At 39.5% G+C, this 20,888-nt stretch overlaps 1 protein-coding gene across 3 annotated transcripts in view; it reads left to right on the forward strand.

The window, feature by feature from the left end:
- The window catches only part of CEP135 (centrosomal protein 135), a 45,289-nt gene that overhangs the window by 14,900 nt on the left and 9,501 nt on the right, over nucleotides 1-20,888 (forward strand). For all 3 annotated transcript variants that reach the window (XM_060278805.1, XM_060278806.1, XM_060278804.1), the window contains 16 exons: nucleotides 2,348-2,413; nucleotides 3,107-3,257; nucleotides 5,728-5,921; nucleotides 7,430-7,573; nucleotides 7,725-7,868; nucleotides 9,308-9,373; nucleotides 10,055-10,206; nucleotides 10,884-10,999; nucleotides 12,837-12,991; nucleotides 14,052-14,107; nucleotides 14,918-15,086; nucleotides 15,882-15,992; nucleotides 17,809-17,994; nucleotides 18,344-18,553; nucleotides 18,903-19,105; nucleotides 20,091-20,195. In XM_060278805.1, the coding sequence (XP_060134788.1) occupies nucleotides 2,348-2,413; nucleotides 3,107-3,257; nucleotides 5,728-5,921; nucleotides 7,430-7,573; nucleotides 7,725-7,868; nucleotides 9,308-9,373; nucleotides 10,055-10,206; nucleotides 10,884-10,999; nucleotides 12,837-12,991; nucleotides 14,052-14,107; nucleotides 14,918-15,086; nucleotides 15,882-15,992; nucleotides 17,809-17,994; nucleotides 18,344-18,553; nucleotides 18,903-19,105; nucleotides 20,091-20,195 (2,228 nt within the window). The remainder of the gene's footprint in view (nucleotides 1-2,347; nucleotides 2,414-3,106; nucleotides 3,258-5,727; nucleotides 5,922-7,429; nucleotides 7,574-7,724; nucleotides 7,869-9,307; nucleotides 9,374-10,054; nucleotides 10,207-10,883; nucleotides 11,000-12,836; nucleotides 12,992-14,051; nucleotides 14,108-14,917; nucleotides 15,087-15,881; nucleotides 15,993-17,808; nucleotides 17,995-18,343; nucleotides 18,554-18,902; nucleotides 19,106-20,090; nucleotides 20,196-20,888) is intronic.

A 20,888-nucleotide genomic window follows, 5' to 3' on the forward strand; every position in this document is an offset into this window, starting at 1 on the left:
GCGGCGGCTCATGAACCTCCTGCAGGTGGAGGTCAGCTTGTCGACGGCTAGACACCCGCAGACCAATGGACAGGCGGAGAGGGTCAACGCCATTCTGCAGCAGTACCTGAGATGCTACGTCAGCCAGCGGCAAACGGACTGGGTGGATCGCCTGCCACTGGCAGAATTTGCCTACAACAATGCGGTGCACGTCTCCACAGGGGTGTCGCCCTTTAAGGCCAATTACGGGCGTGACCTCAGATCTTTCCCAGAGAGGGAGGGGGAGGAGGAGGAGGAGGGCCCACAGGCTGAGGATTGGGCAGAGGAACTGGAGACGGTGCACCAGCAGCTCAGAGAACACTTGGAGAGAGCCAAGGAAGCGTACAAGAAGGGGGCAGATCGCCACAGGCGACCGGGGGAGGTCATTAGGGTGGGGGACAAAGTGTGGTTGTCCTCGGAGGGCCTTCCCATCAGAGGGCGATGCAAAAAGCTGGCGCCCAGAAGGTTGGGCCCCTTCACGGTCACGCAACAGGTCAACCCGGTGGCATACAGGCTGGCACTGCCAGAGGACATGAGGGTGCACCCTGTGTTTCATAGATCGCTGCTGTCGCCGTACAGGGAAAGCAGCAGGCTCCGAGACAGCGAACAAACCCCTGAGGGAGGGGGGGAGAGGGAAGGCAGGGAGCAACTCAATGAGGCCACGGCCATCCTGGATTCAAGGTGGGGGGTGGGGGGACTGGAGTACCTCATGGCATGGGAGGATGCTCCACCGTCCCAGAATGAATGGGTCCCAGCCACTCAGATACAGGAGGAATTCCTGGTAGAAGAATTTCACGCCCTCTTTCCCCATAGACCCAAGCCCTGGCACATGGAAAGGGAGGGGGAGGGGGAGGAAGCACGGGAGAGCAGTTCACCATGGCGCTGGGAAGCGGAGTTTGAGGAACCAGAGGATGAGGTATGGGTGTCACCGAGATCCACCCAGTCAGAGGAAGGAGCAGATTGGCAGAACATTTTTACCCCCACCAGCTCTGACGCCACGGACTTTTTGGGATTCCCATCCTCCCAGGCGGAAGGGGGGGGCTTGCAGGACTGGGGGGAGGTGTTCACACCAACGGGCTCGGAAAGCACTGAGTTCTTAGGCTTCCAGTCGTCACCGACACCTGGGGGGGACCTGGGGAGGGGTGAAGGAGAGCTTGGGAGGGGGGTGGATGTGAGGGACAGGGGATATCGCGAAGTCCCTCCCCTCCTGAGTTCAAGCCAATCACCGAGCACAGGGGAAAGCAGAGAGAGTTCCGATTCCAGTAGGGAAGCAGGAAGTCGGGTCCGAGGCTCAGGCAAGGTAGAGGAGCCAGGGTCCCAGGCGGGACAGGAAGGGGCGAATAAGGGAGGGAGACCCATCCCCCCAACGCCAGAACTACGCAGAAAGAGGAGGGGAAAGAGGATGGGTCTGCCAAAGCTTTTGTGTTGGAGAAAGACGCGCCAAAAGCCATTAGGAGGTTCTGAAACCGACTGATCACATCACTCCGTGTAAATAGCATGACTTCAGCACTGTAAATACGCAGCACCAATAAAAGAATAAAATGCAGAGCTGCGTAGCGTCGTTACTCTGAAGTAGTCCGCTCCGGCCACTGTGACATACTGTATAACATTTTCAAACATTTGATGCATTTAACATGCATTCTGTTGTAAACCATACAACAGCCATACTGTACAAGGTAGGTCAGATTCTCTTATATTACAGATAGAGCCTGAGGCTGAGAGGGAGTAGCTTGCTTGAGACCATACAGAGTTCAGATGTAGACTAGATTTCAACTTACTAACTTTGTAGCTTGGCCTTGTATGTACTCTGCTACATGAGCTCATTTATGATGCATATAAACCTACACAACATTTTGCAGACAGTTTTGTACTTCCCTGCTCTTTTTCTGTAAATTATGTGAATGAAAGTTTTAGATATACAGTGGTGCCTCAACTTACGAAGGCGATCCGTTCCGCAGTGCTCTTCAGATGTAGAAGCGTCCATTTTGCGCATGTGCGAAGCGCGATTTTGCGCTTTGCGCATGCGTAGACCGCGCACGCCGCTTCTGCGCAGGCGCAGAACACGCACGCAGCGAAAAGACTTCCGGGTTTGCCGACTTCATAAGTCGAAACCTTCGGAAGTCGAGGCATTCGGAAGTCGAGGTACCACTGTAATAGATATTAATTACCATGTGGACTTACTTGATATATTTTATGTTTAAATAGAAATATGACCGTAAAAATATTAAAATATTTTTTTTTACTTCTGTGTAATATGGTGGCATATTTATAAAGACCATTCTCTTTTTATGAACATTTTATAAACATTATAAACATTTATGATTTATAGGAAGAGATTAAAAAAAAATACAATGAAATCCAGGATCGTGAAGAGACTATAGCGAAGCTTAAGTCAGTAAGTAACAATTTTAAAGTAGAATAAGTTTATTTAACTCAATGCATTTTTAATACTTGGATACTTAGGCTAAATATAATGTGTGTGCTAAAGACATCTGTTTAACAGAACAAGAAAGGAAAGCAGTAGTAGTGGCAGTATTTTGATAGCCGTGCTGCTTTTCTACTACTTGACAAACAGCTGATATTGTACAAGCTGATAATGTATAAGAAGAAAAGAGAAAATAAGTGATATCCTTTATTGGACATGATTTGGTAGAGCAGTATTCTGGTTTTCAGATTAGATTAAACTCTGTTGCAAACAGAACAAAAAACTAACTACTGTGTCTTGAAAGCTACACATATTAATGAGAGTGTGCACAATCCAGTCAGTTAAGCATGTTAAGTCGCATGATTTCAACAGGAAACAAGTAGATTTTGAGAAAGCAGTTCTCTGCTTTCCCCAAACCTGGAATTTTAAAAGTACATTGTCTTTCTCTAACTCCATGGACAAAGACATTGTTTGCACTTTCCCATTACTGGAGACATTCTTTCACTATGCCACATTTTGCTATTATAACTTGTCTGGAAGATGACTAGAATTTAGATTTAAGCATCATGTATAAGTAGAAATACCTATGTCAATGAAATATTGTTTTACAAACACTATATTTATTTTACTATCCTATTTTGAAAAATACACATTTGACTTTAGGAGTTGTCTACATATCGGAGAGAAAAAGACAGGCTGACTGAAGAACTCTATGGAAAAACTGATGAAAAACAAAATCTTGAGGTGTTGTTAAACCAGGTTCAACTAGAGAACCATAGACTGGCCAAAAAACTTGAAGACCTTGAAATAATAGGTATGTGTTTTAAGGGATCTGGTGGATCATGTTGTCAGATCCCTGTACCTAAGACAAGATAGCCCTGAAATCCACAGCATAGTACCTGTACCTACCAAGTATCTACCAAGAAGTTCCCTGGGTCCCCAAAAGCTCACTCCTTGGAGTTGCTGTGGCTCCTATCCACCCTATTGCTGCCATAGCAACAATGTGGCCCAATTGGAAGTCTTCCTGCGGACTCCAACCCAACAGAAAAAAAACAAAACAGGCAGGGCAAAAGCTGGGATGTCGTGGAAGGCAATGTGCCTTATGGAATACTCTTTTCTATTCTGAAGTTTTGCTTTTTCTTTGCTTTACTTTTGCTGTTTGTTTGTTCCCTCTCAGCCTTATCTGGGGGGGTGGGGTGGGGCTCTGATGGTGGTAAAGGAAGTAGCAGTGCTGGGAAGGGGCCAAGAGGAACAGAGTGATAAAGATAGGGGTGGGGAGAGGCAGGAAACAGTTTGCCTTCTGTGAAATGGGTGTCTTGTGCTAGGCTCACCACCACTGCAGCCATTCTGTTGTAGTGCCTATGAGAATTGTTCAGAAAGGTTGGGGACCACTGTGATAGCTTGTACTGTATTTTAAATGCTGGGGGAAATCCACTAAAGATAACAGAACTTTTAACATATACAACTTATTTCACAACTTATTTCACTGGTGAGTTACCTACACATTTTACAACTAAACGACTAAACAACAACAAGGTGAGCCCAATTTTTAAATTTTTTTTAAATAAAATAGTTTTATTAAAGTTAAAATACATACAAAAAAATACAAACATACAAAACATACACAACATACAAAAACTACAAAAAAAACAGAAAATTAAAGAAAAAAGAAGAAGAAAAAGAGCAAATGAATAAATACATTGATATATAAGTACAAAAAACTTATAATTCAATTAATAAACAAATTAAATCATAACATAACATAAAGCATAACGTAAAAATTCGTTTCAAAATTTGGGTCATATCAGAAATAAGAACAAAATCTGTATTCTAATATGCAAACTCAAATATAAATAAACCCAATTGTTAATCCCTGTATCTTATAGCACTTATATTTCATGAGCAATAAGTTCATAATCTATAAATTCATATATACACAAAACATTCATACTTAGCCACACTTCACCTGTAAGTCGACTTCCGCTTGCCCTTTTCCCGGGTTTACAGTTTTCTACCCTTTTACATTGTTTCCCTTATTTATCACATTTCTTTCTATGCGAGTTGTTAAAAGCAAATCCAAGTTTTTATCATGGGGCACTGCTTCCTAAAATAATCTCCCAATTTCCTCCAATTTTTTGCCGAATTTTCCCAACTCCCTCCCCTTATTATATTTGTTAATCTATCCAAATCTATATATCCTAATAATTTTTCCTGCCATTCTTTAATGTTGGGGGTTTCTTCTTTTTTCCAGTATTTCGCTAGCAAAATTCTTGCTGCTGCCGTCGCATATAGGCATAATTTCTCATCTTGTTTTTTGATATCCTCCCCTAACATTCCTAGTAGGAAAAATTCCGGACTTTTTTTTAATATTGTACTTACAATTTTTTTTCAATTCCTCCAATATTGCATTCCAAAATATTTTAACTTTGTCGCAGTGCCACCATATATGTACAAATGTCCCTACCTCCCTTTTACATCTCCAACAGAGATTATCCTTATTTCTATACATTTTTTTGATTTTTACCGGCGTGAGGTACCACCTATAAAACATCTTCACCAAGTTTTCTTTAATCACCTCAGACGCCGTAAATTTCCATGAGTTCCTCCAAAGTTTTTCCCAGCTCTCCGCTTGAATCGGTTTCCCCAGATCTATCGCCCAATTAATCATTGTTTCCTTTACAATTTCATCCTTCAGTTCCCACTCCAATAATAATTTATACATCTTGTTTATAATTTTTCGATCCCCTTGTAATAAATTAACCTCTAATAGAGAGGGTTCAGTCTGAAAGCCATTTTTAAGATAATCCTCTTTAAATTTACTATTTATTTGGTGATACTGCAACCACCCTGTTAAATATTGTTTTACTTCTTCATATTTTTAAGTCCGAATTTACCCTCCTGTTCCTGCAGCAAGTCTGCATACCTTCCCCAATTCCCATTTGAATTTACTTTCTTAATTGTAATTATTTCAATTGGCGATGCCCATTTCGAAATGAGCCCAATTTTTCTTTTCCTTTCTTCATCATATAGGGTAAAACCTGTTTCCTTGGTATTGTCCACTCTTAAAAGATTGTCAGGGTGCCTCTTAAGATAGTAATTTTTAAAATGCATTTTTCCTCCTTTAGTCCATATTTTCTTGAGGATGGATGAATGCAGTTCTGTCTGACTTTGCTCCTTCTAGCATCTTCATTGTATATCTTCAACCATGTGCTGGTTTTCTTTAAACTGACCACCTCTGGTATATGCTAACTTAATTCATGCTTGTTGGTTATTTTCTCATGCAGATCAGGAGCTTGTTGTAGAACTAGAGAAAATGAGATTAGAAGGCGGTATAGCAGTTGGGGACAAATCACCTTCTCGTCTGGATGCATTTATAAAAACTATAGAAGAAGACAGGGACTACTATAAGCGTGAACTAGAGTGTCTCCAAAAAATAATTAAACAAAGATCTAGCCCATTACGCAAGTCACCAGAAAAGGTAATAATTTTTTTGTTAAATATATTATAATGCCTAGTAACCTTTTTCATATGGTCCCCCAGTTTACAACTGCCCCACTACTCAGATGTGACTGCCAGTAGTAAGGAGGAAGCATTTCTCAAGTAGTCAGTGGTTGACTGAATTCATACTGTTTTAGTAAGGGAAAACATGTTTTTCAATATAAGTGCAAGGTTTAATGCTTGTATGCCAGTGGATTTGCTGCAGACCCCAGCAGCTTTTCAAAATATTTGTAAAACTTTTTAGCAAACCTGAACCACTTCTTATTCAATGTATTATTCAAAGAATATGGGGTCACTTAAGTGTTTGTGTTTCATTTTTACCCTTGACTCCTGTTTTTCAATTTTGAAAAAAAAGTTTGCTTTACAAAGCTATCTGTCTAGTTTACCAGTGTGAATCGAAGAGAGAAACTGTCAAACACCTTCATTAACTGGGATCCATTCTATTCCCAGAAAATTCTCAGAATATGGTATAGAAAATTGCATTTTTCAAATGCTGTTTTTTTCCTGTTTAGACCACTTCAGAAGTCCTAGAATAGGTCCTCCCCCCCCACCGCCCTTCTTTGTAATATTTCCCCCCTCTACATTCATCTGTGTGCAAAAATAAAACAAATAGCCCCAAACCCAAAACATTGCAAAGTGTTTCGGTGCAGTTGGACTTCAGGAAAACTTTGTCATCAGTTGAAATCCAGCTTGGAGCACATTTATACTTATAGTGCAAATATGTGACAATGCTTTCTGATTTCTATTCTTGAAAATCCCTATTAGGCCACTGGGGACATTATTTACTATGAGTGCAATGTTTCACCTAAGCATTTTGTTTGTTTTTGTTTTGCTTTCTCTTCTGCTGTATCTTTCATGGCTTTAGCCCAATGAAGAATTCAAGTAAACATTGTATCTCAGTAAATTTAGTGCTTGAACTATGTTTTTGAAATGTGGTGTCAATAAAATGTCTTTTGATGTTAAACAAATTGTTTTTAAATCAAATCAATTTTACTGCCAGCTGGATCTTGAAAGGTATCTGTTGGGCTTTAATAGCAATTTGATATTGTCCAAAAATGGAGTTAAATGGGTTAAATATGAGGCAGTAAGATAATATTACTATTCAGTAGTATTACTGTCTTATGTACTCTGAAGTACATTCCACTTAATTCAGTGGGATTTTTTCCTTAGTTAAACATGCAGAGGACTACAGCCTAAAATACAAATATTCCTTATGCCCAGGGCTCACATAGACCCACTATTATCATGCTAATCTGTTTATGAAGCCTGGAATGATTGTCTGAACTCAGCCATAGTTTGAGGTATAATCCTGCCATCAGACTTATCTGTCTTAATTACTTCATTATAATTTATCATAATTTAACCCAGGATTTCAGCGCTGATTATTTACATCAGTAGCACCCATCAGTAACAGTATCTGTGCCAGGCAACTACAGTAGTAATATAGTTTTTGATGTGTAATTTTCCTCCCCCCCTTTTTTTTGACAGAATGGTGATCTAAGATTGGTTACCCGAGAAAGAGATGAGCTACAGTCTATGCTAGAAAGATTTGAAAAGCACATGATAGAAATTCAATCTAATGTCAAACTCTTAACTGCAGAAAGGGACAAACTAAGTATTCTTTATGAACGGGTAAGTCCAAATTAATAGGTAGGGCCACTGACTGTCAGGACATAACATGTATAATAGACCCGAGATTTGCATGCTCTGGTATCTTGCATATACAGTACTGAATATTCATTTTATTGATACACTAAAAATGTGATTTTTTTTACTTTTTAAGTCTCAAGATGAGTTAAACCGTCTACGGAGAGAAACAAAAACTTCTTTAATGACCCAAAGTTACGCAGAAGAGGAGCGAAACATTGCATTGTCTGATTTCAGAAGAATGGTGGCAGAGAAAGAAGGACTAAGAGAGAAGTTAAAGGTAATCATTTTACAAATAATGCTTTTTTGTAATGTTTCATCTTGTGATAACTTAGGGCTACTTTATTACCTCACAAAAGTCGCTGCTCCCATTGATGGTGCAGTTAAGCAGGACAGTCAAGTCACTAATTCCAGCCAAAGCCATTAAAAAAATTCTAAGGCACATTTTTATCTTGTGAACTGCCTTGATATCTTGTGAATAATTTAGAGCTTCAGGTTTTTTTGGGGGGACACCATGCTACAGATGAAGTCAATAAGCTGCAATGTTGCATATAATACTTCTAGTGTTCTGGACCCATATATATAGTGTTCTGGACCTATATATATAGTGATTTTTCTAGGAGGATGCAGGGGTATGCATATCCCTAATTTTTTTTGTGAATCTTTGTACTACTGTCCATTTACTGTATTTTTCGCAATTTGAACTATAAAATGGTGATTTTCTTGAGTCAAAATGAGAGTACCCCTAAACATTTTTAAAGAAAAAAAGAGCACTGCTTCTATTGTTGTTAATATTAACATTGCGTGAGTATCCATGTGAGCTGCTATGGAGCAGAGGAGAGGCTTCAACAACTGACACCAGGACTCTGCTCCCAATGAATTATTTATCAGTTGAGCCTGCAGGAAACAAATGGAGGCAAGGTGGAGCCAGCCGAAAGCAGCAGTTCAGCTTGAAAGGGATGTCCTGTCCCGCCCCCCCCCGCCCCGCCCCCGGCACCCATTTTGGAGTGAAGAGCCTCTGGTTGTGAGGTGGGGGCAGGTGACATTGCCAGAGTATAATTGTTAGCAGGTGTAAGGGGTAATTGTTAGCAGGTTCCTGGTGATTGGTGGCGGGACGCCAAGAAGAGGTCAGAGGGAGAAGAGTGGAAGTTGTTGTTGGATGCTGAAGGGGCAACTGGATTTAGTGAAAAGGGGAGCCTGTGACAGGGAGCAGTTCCAACTTAGGGGCAGGGGGCGGGGCAAGAGGCTGCAGAAGAATACAGGGAACCTGCCTCCCCTACTATGACAAGCTCCCCTCCACCCTTGTCTCCAAGGACATGCAAAATGATGTGATTAGAGATGCCTAGATGCAGTTTGAAGCTGCTTGGGAAACATCCAGCAGAGGAGCTTTAGAGGAGGTTGAAGGTTCAGTCCTGGCAGCTGCTCTATAGGGGCAGGACTTGCTGGGAAGTATTGCTGAGTTGTATACCATTTCTTTGAATAAAGAGTTAACTTCTCTGACAAACTCTGCTTCTTGCTTGCTGGCCTGAGTTTGACTCCAGCTCTCCTTTCCACATACCACATATATTAGCCAAGTTCAGTGTTCTAAAGGCTTAAAGAGTAGGTGCAGTTTTCTTTGTGTCTCCTAATTCCCATGCTCCCTAGACAATCAGATGCTTAAAGGTTAACCAGACAATTAAACAATGCCCTCTGATGAGTTGTTTTTCTTTGTTTCATAAGATCCATCAGGATGAAAAATCAAAGTTAGAACAGGAAATATCAGACTTGGAAAACACTGTTCACAGAGTAAGTGATTTAAATTATTGCTGGCGTTATTAATGCGTAGTGATGGAATGTAATTGTTTGTGCGTTGACTATTCAAATTATGATTGAGACTATGGCTTTTGCCCATTTACTTCTCATGATCATTTGCAAGACCAGGTTTGTTATAGACACCATGTGAACTTTTAGCAACTCCTTTTCATATTCTTGATGGCAGCTACATTATTGTAAGCTTTACTGCCATTACATTGCGCCTTAACATCTAAAAGATTTTGGTGGAGTTCACAATGAAGAAATACCCTAATGAGGGGGTGCTTATCAAATTTGCAGATGGCACCAAACTAGGAGGGGTAGTTCATACCTCAGAAGACTGAATCAGGATTCAGGATTCAGGATTCAGGATTACCTTAACAGATTGGAGAACTGGACCAAAACTAAAAAACTGGGCCACATTGTCAGGGATTTTTAACTGTGATTTCTGCGCTGCAGGGGGTTGGACTAGATTACCCTTGTGACCCCTTCCAGCACTATGATTCTAAGGAGTTTAAGATTGCAGCTGTAGTTTTGCAGTTTTTATTGAATTTGAGTGAACTGGTCTTTGTTAGGATTTTGCTTAGCTTTTTAAATACTGAATTTTTTTCTCAAGAAAAATGCTGCTCTTAGCAGATTCAGAAAATAATATCTGTGTGTTGTTTTCTGCTGCAGTTGGAAACTGAACATCTTGATCAAACAACTACTATTTCATTGTTAAAAAACAAAATAGTCTGCTTAGAAGATGAATCAAATATTAAGTCTCATCAGATATCTCAGTTGTCTGAAGATGCTTCACAATTTAAAACAGAAATAAACTCCCTTCAGTAAGTTCAGCCGTGTATTTAATATCTTACTGGTGTCGTGCTCAAATCTATTTATTTATGTCATTTTACAGGAAATCTTTGCATGAATTGTCAGGGCCTAAATAGAGATGCAGGCTCCATAATTGCCTGAAAGTCATATTGAAAGCTGTGTTCCTTAATTCAAAATAATATGTGGACATTCTGGTTGCTCAGTAATGATGGAAAGGAACACTGAATATGCTTGAAGACAATTTAGTATTATTTAACACATCCTAGGGTTCAGTCCAGATATTTTATTAATAATGAAGCAAGAGGTTTGGGCTGTGCGTTGGTTTGAATTAAGCCCCAAATTGTGTCAGGAGATAAAAGATTGGATTCCTTAAAAGTATAATGTTCAGTGTCTCTACATTTCTAGCTGGTATATCACAATGCATGGTTTTAGTTTTCTGAGGCTATTTTAAAAAAAAGTTTTAAAAGGTACAGTTACTAATTGCTGCTTTTGTAAGCTCAGAACTGTTTTGTAAGCTCAGTAAGCAACTTAAATTTGCAATAAAGATAAAGTGGAAAGTGTCATTCCCTTTGCTGCATAATTCTGTGCTTTGCAGTGTTTTCAGGTTGTGCATATCATATTCTAACTTATTTACATTTAAAAACCTGCACCTGTTTCCCTTCCTCCAAAATGGATATCAATTCTGCAGACTACTAAATGAACAGATACAAAAGTCTTTAGATGAAGTGCAGCATCAGTTGGCTCTTAAAGATGATGAACTTCATTTGGCTCATGAAGAAATTTTATTGCTAGAAGAAAAAACAGGTGAATGCTGTTTTATTTCTTAGAGTGAAAAAATTATGACTTAATCTGAAAAGTCAAGAGATTGGGACTAGTTTAACTCCTGGCACAGAACATTGGAGCCATCTGCCTTTCCTCTTCTCAAGAGGTCAACAACTGTCAAATGTAGCATTGAATTTGGTCCCCCGTTATTGCATCCTACCTTTCTAGTGTTTAATTGCTAACAGGGATTAGAGCAGAAGCAGCAAACTTATTCGAACCAGTGGGCCAAGTCTTTATCTCCCCACATCCCAAGGCTAACTTTGACAGGTGGATGTGAATGCCAGCCTGTCAGTCATCTGACATCAGGTGACTTCTTTGCCAGTGCCTTCCCCACAGAGAACATGTGGAAGAAGCAGCACTCAGCTAATGAGCAGAGACTTCAATCCTGCTCTCTGCAGGGGTCTGAACAAGATTTACACCTATGGGGAATTGGCAGGTGCAGCCAATGCAGAATTGAACCCTGCCCATTAGCTACTATCACCCAGTGATGCCACCTTTGTGACAGGTGGGCATCATAGCTGCCAAGTTATCCCTTTTTTTAAGGGATTTTCCCTTATGCTGAATAGGCTTCCTCGCGGGAAAAGGGAAAACTTGGCAGCTATGGTGGGCATGGTTTGGCAGAATGGACTCACAGGCCCAATTGCACACCCTGATATGCCAACATTGGCCCATGAACTGGAGAGTCCCCACCCCTAGATTTAGAAGTAGGGAAAGAAACATGGGCATGAAATAGGGGGTCCTCTTGTGCTTTTACGCTTTTCCCATCTCAGCCATTCCTCATTTGGCAATGAAGAAACAGAGGCAGGAAAATGTGAGAAGGAGCTGAGAAAGATTTTGAGAGGGGAACCGGAGGACTGCAAGCAAGAACATTTCCCTGTTATTTCTTGTTCATGCAAATACCTCCCTTGCTGTTTTTCATAACTCAGAGGGTGGTGAAAGACATTGCGGAGAAGCCCACTTATTGCATGTACCCTCTGGCAGGGTTCTAGTTTTTCAAAGCCATCAAAGAGCAAGGGACTAGCTTTAAAATACCTTTGTTGGCAGGCGTTTGTAGTGAGGTGAGTTTGCCCAGCATTCTTCCTTCACTTCCATTGACAATAACTTCGCAGTAAAGATTTGCCAACCATTAAAGTCTAGAACAAGGTGCCACAAACAGAGCAAAAAGGTATATCATACATAAATGTAAGTTGTCTGATGATATTTGCCAAGTTGTGGATTTCCACTTGCACAGCCAAACTCTGTCTTACACACACCGGTGTAGCCCTTTGGGTGTCCCAAAATACTACTCCAGGTGATCCCCAACTCCCCAGAACAGATATTGTTGGGTGAGGGGGTCAGAGATAAAGTGGCAGGGGGAAGGAGACGTTCCATTACATGAGTGAATGTCTGCTCACACAACATTTAAGCCCTACATCAATAGATCCCTAAACTTTCCCCGCTAGGGACTGCTTGAAAATTGTTAAGAGTCTTCGCTAACTGCTTAATTATTTTTCTACCTTTTGTATCAATTGTAATGTGCTGTTCTAGATGCTGTATGGTTTTCTCACTGCATTTTATTGCTTCTTTTATTTCTCATAAATTATATTTTATTGTATTCCATAGATTCCAATTGTAGTACAATAACATACAAAAGAAGATATAAAAGAAGCGATTAAAATACAGTTGAAATAAATGTGACTTTTCATTGCAATGAATATACTGTTTCCCATCTTCAACCACAAATCCACAGACATGCTGAAGCCCACCGGAATGTAGTCTGCAGACCACATTTTGGGAGCCCCTGCTCTCCATAATTCAAACAGTATTTATTTATTTTCAGGTAAATTCAGTAATAAGCACCATGCACAGGATGAGACCATCAGTGTGCTCAGAAGTACAATTAATGTCTTAGCTAAGGAAAAAGACAGCCTCCAGGAAAATATAGATGAAAAGACAGAAAGAGTTGCTTATCTAGATGACAATTTAGCCAATAAGGTATGTACACGGGGCATGGACTAGACACATCAGGGGGACACATGGGCTGGAGTTGGGAGGAGAGGGCCTACTGTACTAGCAGATTTCTGCTTACCTGACTTTTGATTCAGGTCAGCACTTGTAAGTCTTGAATGGTGCATAATGATAAAAGACAACAAAAGAATTATGAACTCAACAAAATTAGTAACTGTCAACAGCTTCCTTAAAACATAATAAAAAAATCAAACTGTACATTAAAGATTAAAAAATGAGTTGGGGGGGGGAATTGTTTATAGTCTGAAGTTTCAGCAGAATCACCAAAAACAGCACCCCTGTAAGTGCTTCTGAAGAGCTCACAATCTAATGAATACAGAGAGGCTTGGAATAATAAATGAGTATTTAGTAATAAAAATATAAAATGAAACTGCTACTGAGATTCTTTCAGCTTTACCTTCTCCGTGTATTTCTTTCCTTCCTTCTCCCCCAGCTTTCTGACTGCTGGCATGAAGCAGGAGGAGGAGAAATGTTGACACATGGCCCACATGCTCCTTTGCTGCTTTTATTTTATGCAAGAGAGAGTAGGGAAAAGGAAAAGCACTTTTGTGAAGCAAATGTGAAAAGGGGAGGGGGTTTGTACAACAGTTTTTCCACCTCTGCTCTCCAGTTTCTCTGTGCCTTGCTGTCAGAATCTTGTGTTGTCAGCACTGTGAAAAGAAACTGTGAACTTAGGATGGTTACAAGAGGCCACATTTTTTCCTGGGAAGGTATGTGGTATACCAATAACCTCACACTTCAGTCCCTTCAGGCCATAAGTAGTGATGGCCAAAAGAAAAATCGAGTGCAAAGGAAAATAAATAAATGCAAATGAATGTTGAATATCATTGACCATTAGTAAGCTGAAGGTACCCAATTTTTTTGCTTCAGCTATCCTTAAAATATTAAACTACAAGAGACTGCTAGTGAATGACTGGTAACTACTGTATTATGCTATATATTTGTTACATCTGTATTTCGCTTGTTGATCATACCTATTAGGATAAGATAAAACCAATAATCTTTGCAATCATGTTTCTTTCCATAGGAAAAAACTATCCTCAATTTGCGACAAACTCTTACTCAGTTAGAGTCGTCCTTAGAGTAAGTAATAGTCATGAAAATTATTACTTTTGACTCTGAAATTTCATCTTATAGCAATCAAAGTATTTTAATAAGCTAATATACTCATAATTGAACCTTTGCATGTGAACTGCAGTTGAAGAAGATAGTTCCTCTGAAGAAGGCTAAAATATGGCCATTTGGGGGAGGGAGGAAACCTAAGGCAATTACGATTATCCTAATTCGGCACTTGCAGATGTACTTTAAGGTGAAATTCTGTGCACCTTACATGAGAATCAGTGGAGGGCTGTTTTTTTGCTCAGGAGCATGCCAAAATATTTCAAAGGAGGAAAATGTAATGTTCCCTGATCTTTTCCACAGCCAACCAATGATAATAATTGATGGTGCCTTGCCAATACTCAAATGCTACAAAGGAATTCAGTATAGCAACTGAGTATTTGCAGGGTAAGTAGAAGAACTAATATTATGCAAAGCAAACTGCAGTTTGAACATCTGCGCCAAGTCTTGCCTTACTATATGGTTAAAACAAACTATAACTTGGTGGTACTTCTGAATTATTATTATTATTGTTATGTGGCCCATGTTACCAATCATAGTGCTGTGCCAGAATTTCAGGCATAATGCTTGGTGATCAAATTGCTAATAAATGTGAGAAGCCCATGTAGACTGCAAAGATGGAATTGTACAATAACGTTATCATTACTATCTAATGCAAAGTTAAAAACACTTGAGATGATTCATCTTAGTTACTGGAATGTAGTTGTTACGTAGATTTATATAATGCAAAAAGATAAATTCTGTTTAAGGTTTTCCAAATCCCCCATTTGCTAGCCAATTAAAGGATGCCTTAAGCGGTAAAGACCGAGAACTAGCCAGTGTCCGTCGCCAGATCGAGGGAGCACATTCTGAGCTTGGTGAAGTCAGCAGGGTGAAAGAATTGGCCTTGAAAGAGAACAGAAGATTACAGGATGATCTATCCACAATGGTCAGAGAAAACCAGGTACAATAGTTCATAATTAAACATGTCACAATTGCTTTAAATAATGTTTGGGTACCTGAAATTATCTTTGATGTGATTTGTAGCTTGGATAATTTTAATTAGTGTGTTTGTTAAGAGTGGCAGTATTACATTCAAGCTATATTTTTTTACTTTAGGGGTGGTGATATAAACATGACACTAGATATATATAAAACATTTATGGATTATGTGCAGCCAACCAACATCATATTTAAACTAGATCACTGGTGCATACACCTGGAGGATTAACATGATGTAGACATCTGTATACTAATGCCATGTATGTAGGAACTGTCAAACCCTGCTTAAATGTGATGCTATCCACTTGGAATGTCATCTGTCCAGATTTTCTACCCTGGAACTGTGTTTCTTTACATGTTTTCTTCAGATTAAATTTAGCTGTAAAAAGTGTGAGATTTTAAAATAGCCATCAAGTGATTGTTCAAGTAACATTAAGTTAGAATCTAGCCATTATTGGGCAAGTTCTCCCTTTAGGGTAGTTAATTTTTGTCTGGGCTTTTTTCTATTTCAGACTGCAGATGGGGGACCTGCATGATGGAATGCTCCTTTATTTAAAAACAAAACATAGAAAATGAGTGTTTCCCTGATCTCTTAAGTTCTATGTATAGGGAATTTCTTTTCTATGCAGAAGTACATATACAAATCCCCACCTGAAGCCTGAAGTCTGGTACAGCTCAGGCACAGGGTTACCAAAGGAGAGCTAGCCTTATTTTATTTGCATGTAATATTATTTGTAACAATTTATCATCTAAATAGGCAATCTCATCTGAACTGGAAGCAGCATTACGTGATAAAGAAGAAATGAAAATTAGAGTTCATAATCACATAACGGAAGTCTCCAGGTTTGAAAGTTTAATGGCCTCAAAGGTGAGGAAGTGCATTTGGAAGTTCCCATGAATATTTGATTAATCAGGTGTATCATGTTTTAAGAGTTGAGATCAGGCATGGCCTAGCATCACGGAGTGCTGCAGAGGTGGAGACGGTTGGAAACTATTAAAACTAAACATGAAATAAACATTCAGCTTATACATTCCAAAGGTGACAATTTGGCTTCAGGTACAGATTTTGATATTAATACTGTTTGATATAGCCTAACAATTGTACTGCCAGCACAATGCCTGCATTCAAACATAATGCTAAACCAGGGATCTCTAACCTTTTTGGGCCCATCGGCACATTTGCAAACCAGAGCAACTGTTGTGGACACCACACATACATACACACCAACCAAGCACTCATTGCAACCTCTTTTATTGGCTACAACAGAAGTTGCAGCCCTGGGTAGGGTTTTTGCATTTAGAAGCTGCATCTCAAGACCTGACTAGGCAGGCAATACAGCAGCATATTAGGTTTTGTAGCCTGCTTTCTTTCAGCAGCTGACATGCACACTACAGTCAAACCTCTACTTACCACCACCTTTTCTTACAGTCGTTTCAAGTTGCGACCGCAGCAAACCCGGAAGTAACCGGAGGGTTTGCGCCGTTTGTGCATGCTCAGGAGCAGCAATCGCTGCCCGCACGTGCGTAGAATGGCACCTCTCCCAGATACCCGTTTCGACCTCTGGACGGACTTCCAGAATGGATTATGGTTGCAAATAGAGGTTCCACTGTACTGAGTATTGGAGCCCTAGCTTTCAAGCGCCGTCCAAAGGGCTGGACTCATGCCCACTCTCAGGTTGTTAAATTGAAGCCAGTAACAGACTCTGCATGTATGCAATGTGATTGCAATTAGCATAGTCCATGAAAAGCCTATCATGTAATGTAGCACAGCATTGTTTTTAAGATTCTGCTTGTGAAAGGTATTTAAAATGATTAAAAATCAAAATCTTATTCAGAATATCTCAAACTTACAGATTCCTACTACATGCAGTTTGTTACTTGTAGCAAATAATAATGATAATAGTAATAATAATGATAATAGTAATAATAGTAATAATAATAATTTATACCCTGCCCATCTGGCTATGTTTCCCCCCACCACTCTGGGTGGCTTCCAACAGAATATTAATAATAATTTAAAAAGCGATAAAACATCCATCCTTAAAAACTTCCTTAAACAGCAAAGACAAAGGATATAACCCAGAGACCTCTGAGCAACGAGTTCTTCTGAAAGGGAATCTTTCTGTATCTCGCATTCCAAATCAGCAGATAGCTTTTTATATTCAGTTAGACTGAGAAAGAGTTTGGGGTTTCTGTGTGTTCTACTTTAAAGATCTATTAACACCAAACATCCAAAATGCTTTTAAAACTTGTACACATGCTGGAGCTACAGGTTTTATGTGTGCATACATTTGGATCATAGCAAAGGACTATTCCTGCCCCCCCCCCTTAGTCCTTGAAAATTTATACAACAGACAGCATAAAATATGACACCCTTCTTATGTGTAATCATCAGAATTTGTATCAACTTGTAAAAGCAACACCTGCTTTAAATGCTTTGAGGTTCTAACTCAAGGACTCAGCCTCACTGTAAACAAAGATGAGGATGTAAAAAAAATATGATTTATTTAAGAGGAAGGAGAGAAATGGGAGTTGGGGTGCAAGTAAAATATGGAGAAGAGTGCAAGTTCAGGTTCAAACTCTTCTACCATGTGTAGTGAAGCAGTGTGATGATTTCTTGTGGGTAGAAAGCATTTGATACAGTGATTCATTGCTGAATGGTATATATTTCTGCTTTGAACTAGGAAAGAGAAAACAAGGAGCTGTTGGAAAAGTTCCAGATGCTCTATAACCAAGCTGAAAGCTGGGAAGTAAAGGCCCACCAAGCTGAGGGGCAAAGCAGCTCTGTACGACTGGAACTCCTTTCTGTTGATACTGAGAGAAGACATCTTAGAGAGAGAGCGGAACTACTGGAAAAAGAAATCCAGGAGGTAATTACTGACACTAGCTGAACTTTATTACCTAGTCCCTTTTCCTAATGTGCTTTCTTAATCATATGCCTTTGCATTAATTGGAGATTTCTGCAAAGGACAAGGTATGTTAATTAATAATTGGTTTCAGCTCATGGGAACACTAATTTCAGAGCTATTTCTGTTCTTGAAGCATGTTAGGGCTTATAAATGATTATAAGTGCATTTTGGGGGGTGGGCATGTTGGTGGGGGCTGTTTTCTTTATATTAACTCAGTGATCAAGAGAGCTTGAATTTTGGTTAGCGTGCGGTGCGACGGACTGTCACATGCCTGCATGTAATAATAGAGTTGCATTTGTCTTTCACTTAGCATATCATTGCCCACCAAGCTTATGAATCACAGATCTCTTCAATGGCAAAAAGTATGGCCAAACTGGAGGAGACTCTCAAACGCGAAAGAGAAGAAAAGTCATCCATCTCTGTTGATGTGGTTTCTGTTAGAGAGTTGTGTGCCAAACTGGAGTCCAGCAAAGAAAGTCTCTCACGTCAGTTAACATCCAAATCTATGGATTTTGAGAGGGTAAGAGGAAGAATTTAGCTCTTAGAACAACACATCTAAATAAGTTCAATACAGTGGTACCTCTGGTTAAGAACTTAATTCGTTCCGGAGCCCGTTCTTAACCTGAAACTGTTCTTAACCTGAAGCACCACTTTAGCTAATGGGGCCTCCTGCGGCTGCTGCGCCACAGCATGATTTCTGTTCTCATCCTGAAGCAAAGTTCTCAACCCGAGATACCATTTCTGGGTTAGCAGAAACATAAAGTTAAGCATCTGCATAGAAATTGTCTATATGAAAGGATGCCTATGAATAAGACCTTTAATATTTAACCTGAAACTTTTAATTAGAATGAATTGTTTTTATGTTCTAGGTAATATCAGAATGTGAAGATGCAAAAGCAGAAACAGAGCTGTTAAAAAAACAATTGTCCAGTGAGCGGCTTACAATACAGAACTTGGAAACACTCTTGTCTACCAGCAGAGACAAAGATTTTCAGAATCATTTGATAACCCATGAGAAAGATTCAGAAATACAGCTACTTAAGGACAAGTTAACACTCTCGGAGAGTAAATTGTATGTTTGTAAAGTGCAGAACAACTATTCTTACAACATTTTAAAGCTACTGTTTATAACTTCATACAAACATATCTGGCCTCATGAGAAACCTAGCTGTATATATAATAACCATTTTCACCTGATAAAATCCTAAATTTCTGACACCATTCTGCACAAACTATATAACTTAGTTGCTGGAAACTCTTTTAAGTCTCGGTTATTTTTGTCTCAGCCCTTGGTCCTCCTAGACTTGCGCCCAAAGATAATGACATTTACTTTGAATTAAAGGTAGCATCATATGCTCTTTCAACGATGATTTTGTAGTACTCTCTCACTGCACATACATCCATAGGGTCAGGTGTTGACTTCAGCCATGGTAAATTAAAGGAACTAGTGAAACTGCCTTAGAGACTGATTCATGCAAACAGGAGTGCTAAATTCCCTCTAAATTCCAACAGGTCGATCACGGGGTGCCCCTGGAACCCGCCCCCCCAAAAAAGCTCAACAACTTTGATGGGTAGATAACTGCCAGTTTTTTTTATAGTGGGAGTAGATCGCAGTTTATTGGACGTTGGGAACCCCTGCTCTAGATGTTTGGGGTACTCAGTGCAGTCTCATGCAGCCCTGAGTTTCTGATTCATATTCTGATTCCTCACACTTGAAATCTCAAAGATATGGAAGGAATTAGCAACATGAGCAAATGTGAGCTGGTCTTAAGTTCCATATTGAGGTGACTCTACCTCCAAGCATAATACTTTAACTGGACTGACCTTGATAAGAATCTTCCCCAAGAATAGTTACAAACTTACAGTTGAGAAATATCTTCATTGTGTGTGTTTGCATTTGTGTGTACACATTTGTATGTCTGCATATATGGGTTTTTTTGTTTTTGTTTCTTGCTCCTTGTTTATCTGCCTTGTTGCTGCTATTTTTAAAGTTCCTATAAGATGCCATCTGTAACTGTGCAATTGTTAAGAACTTTCTTTGTTTGCAATATTTTTAGAACAAGCATTAATAGGGAAGTTTCAATAACCCGAAATAAACTTGCACAGCTGCAGGCTGATTATGATATTGTAAAAAGGCAGCTGACAACAGAACGATTTGAAAGGTAAGTGAATTTGCTTTATAAAAGTGCCCAGTGTCACAAATCCTATGTTTTTAAGTGAAGAAATATAAAAGTACTGTGGATACAATTCTGCAGAAAATATTTAATATTACAGCTGACTAAAAATCTGATTACAGAATTATGAGTGGAATCCAATAAGTTCTACCAATGCTGTTTTTCCAACACAAGTATCCACTAACGGAGGAAGCAGGAGAAATCTCCAGAGCAATTTTTTGGGAGTGCTGGGAGCTGCAGGAAAAGGGAGAATAAGCAAAGATATTCCCTTCGTTAATTGACACTTTCCACTGGATCAAAGGGCCTAGCACTTGCAACTCTGTCCTCTTACTGAGGCTCAAGAGACCACAATTCCCTTTGTAATTTTGCCCATTATTTTGAAAACATTTAATTTGCCCCTTGTTTTCTTAGCTTAGTCACATTTTACTGTTCCTTTTGGTGGTGGGAGTCTGTAAAACAATAGGGAAAATTCTGCAGTTTCCTCTCAAAATTCACAAATTAAAGGTAAATAAAAATAACTTGGTGTGTTCCTGTACTGTAGAAAATAAAACCTTGGCTGATCTAGTCAAAGTTAAAACATTTTAATCCAATTAACCCATTGAAAATTAAACAGTATTTTGTTTTGGCTGGATCATGTTCCATGTTTGTTTGGTTTTTCATTTGCTTTGCTGTTTTCTGTAA

Source organism: Zootoca vivipara, chromosome 9, assembly GCF_963506605.1.
Source record: "Zootoca vivipara chromosome 9, rZooViv1.1, whole genome shotgun sequence".
Taxonomy (NCBI): domain Eukaryota; kingdom Metazoa; phylum Chordata; class Lepidosauria; order Squamata; family Lacertidae; genus Zootoca; species Zootoca vivipara.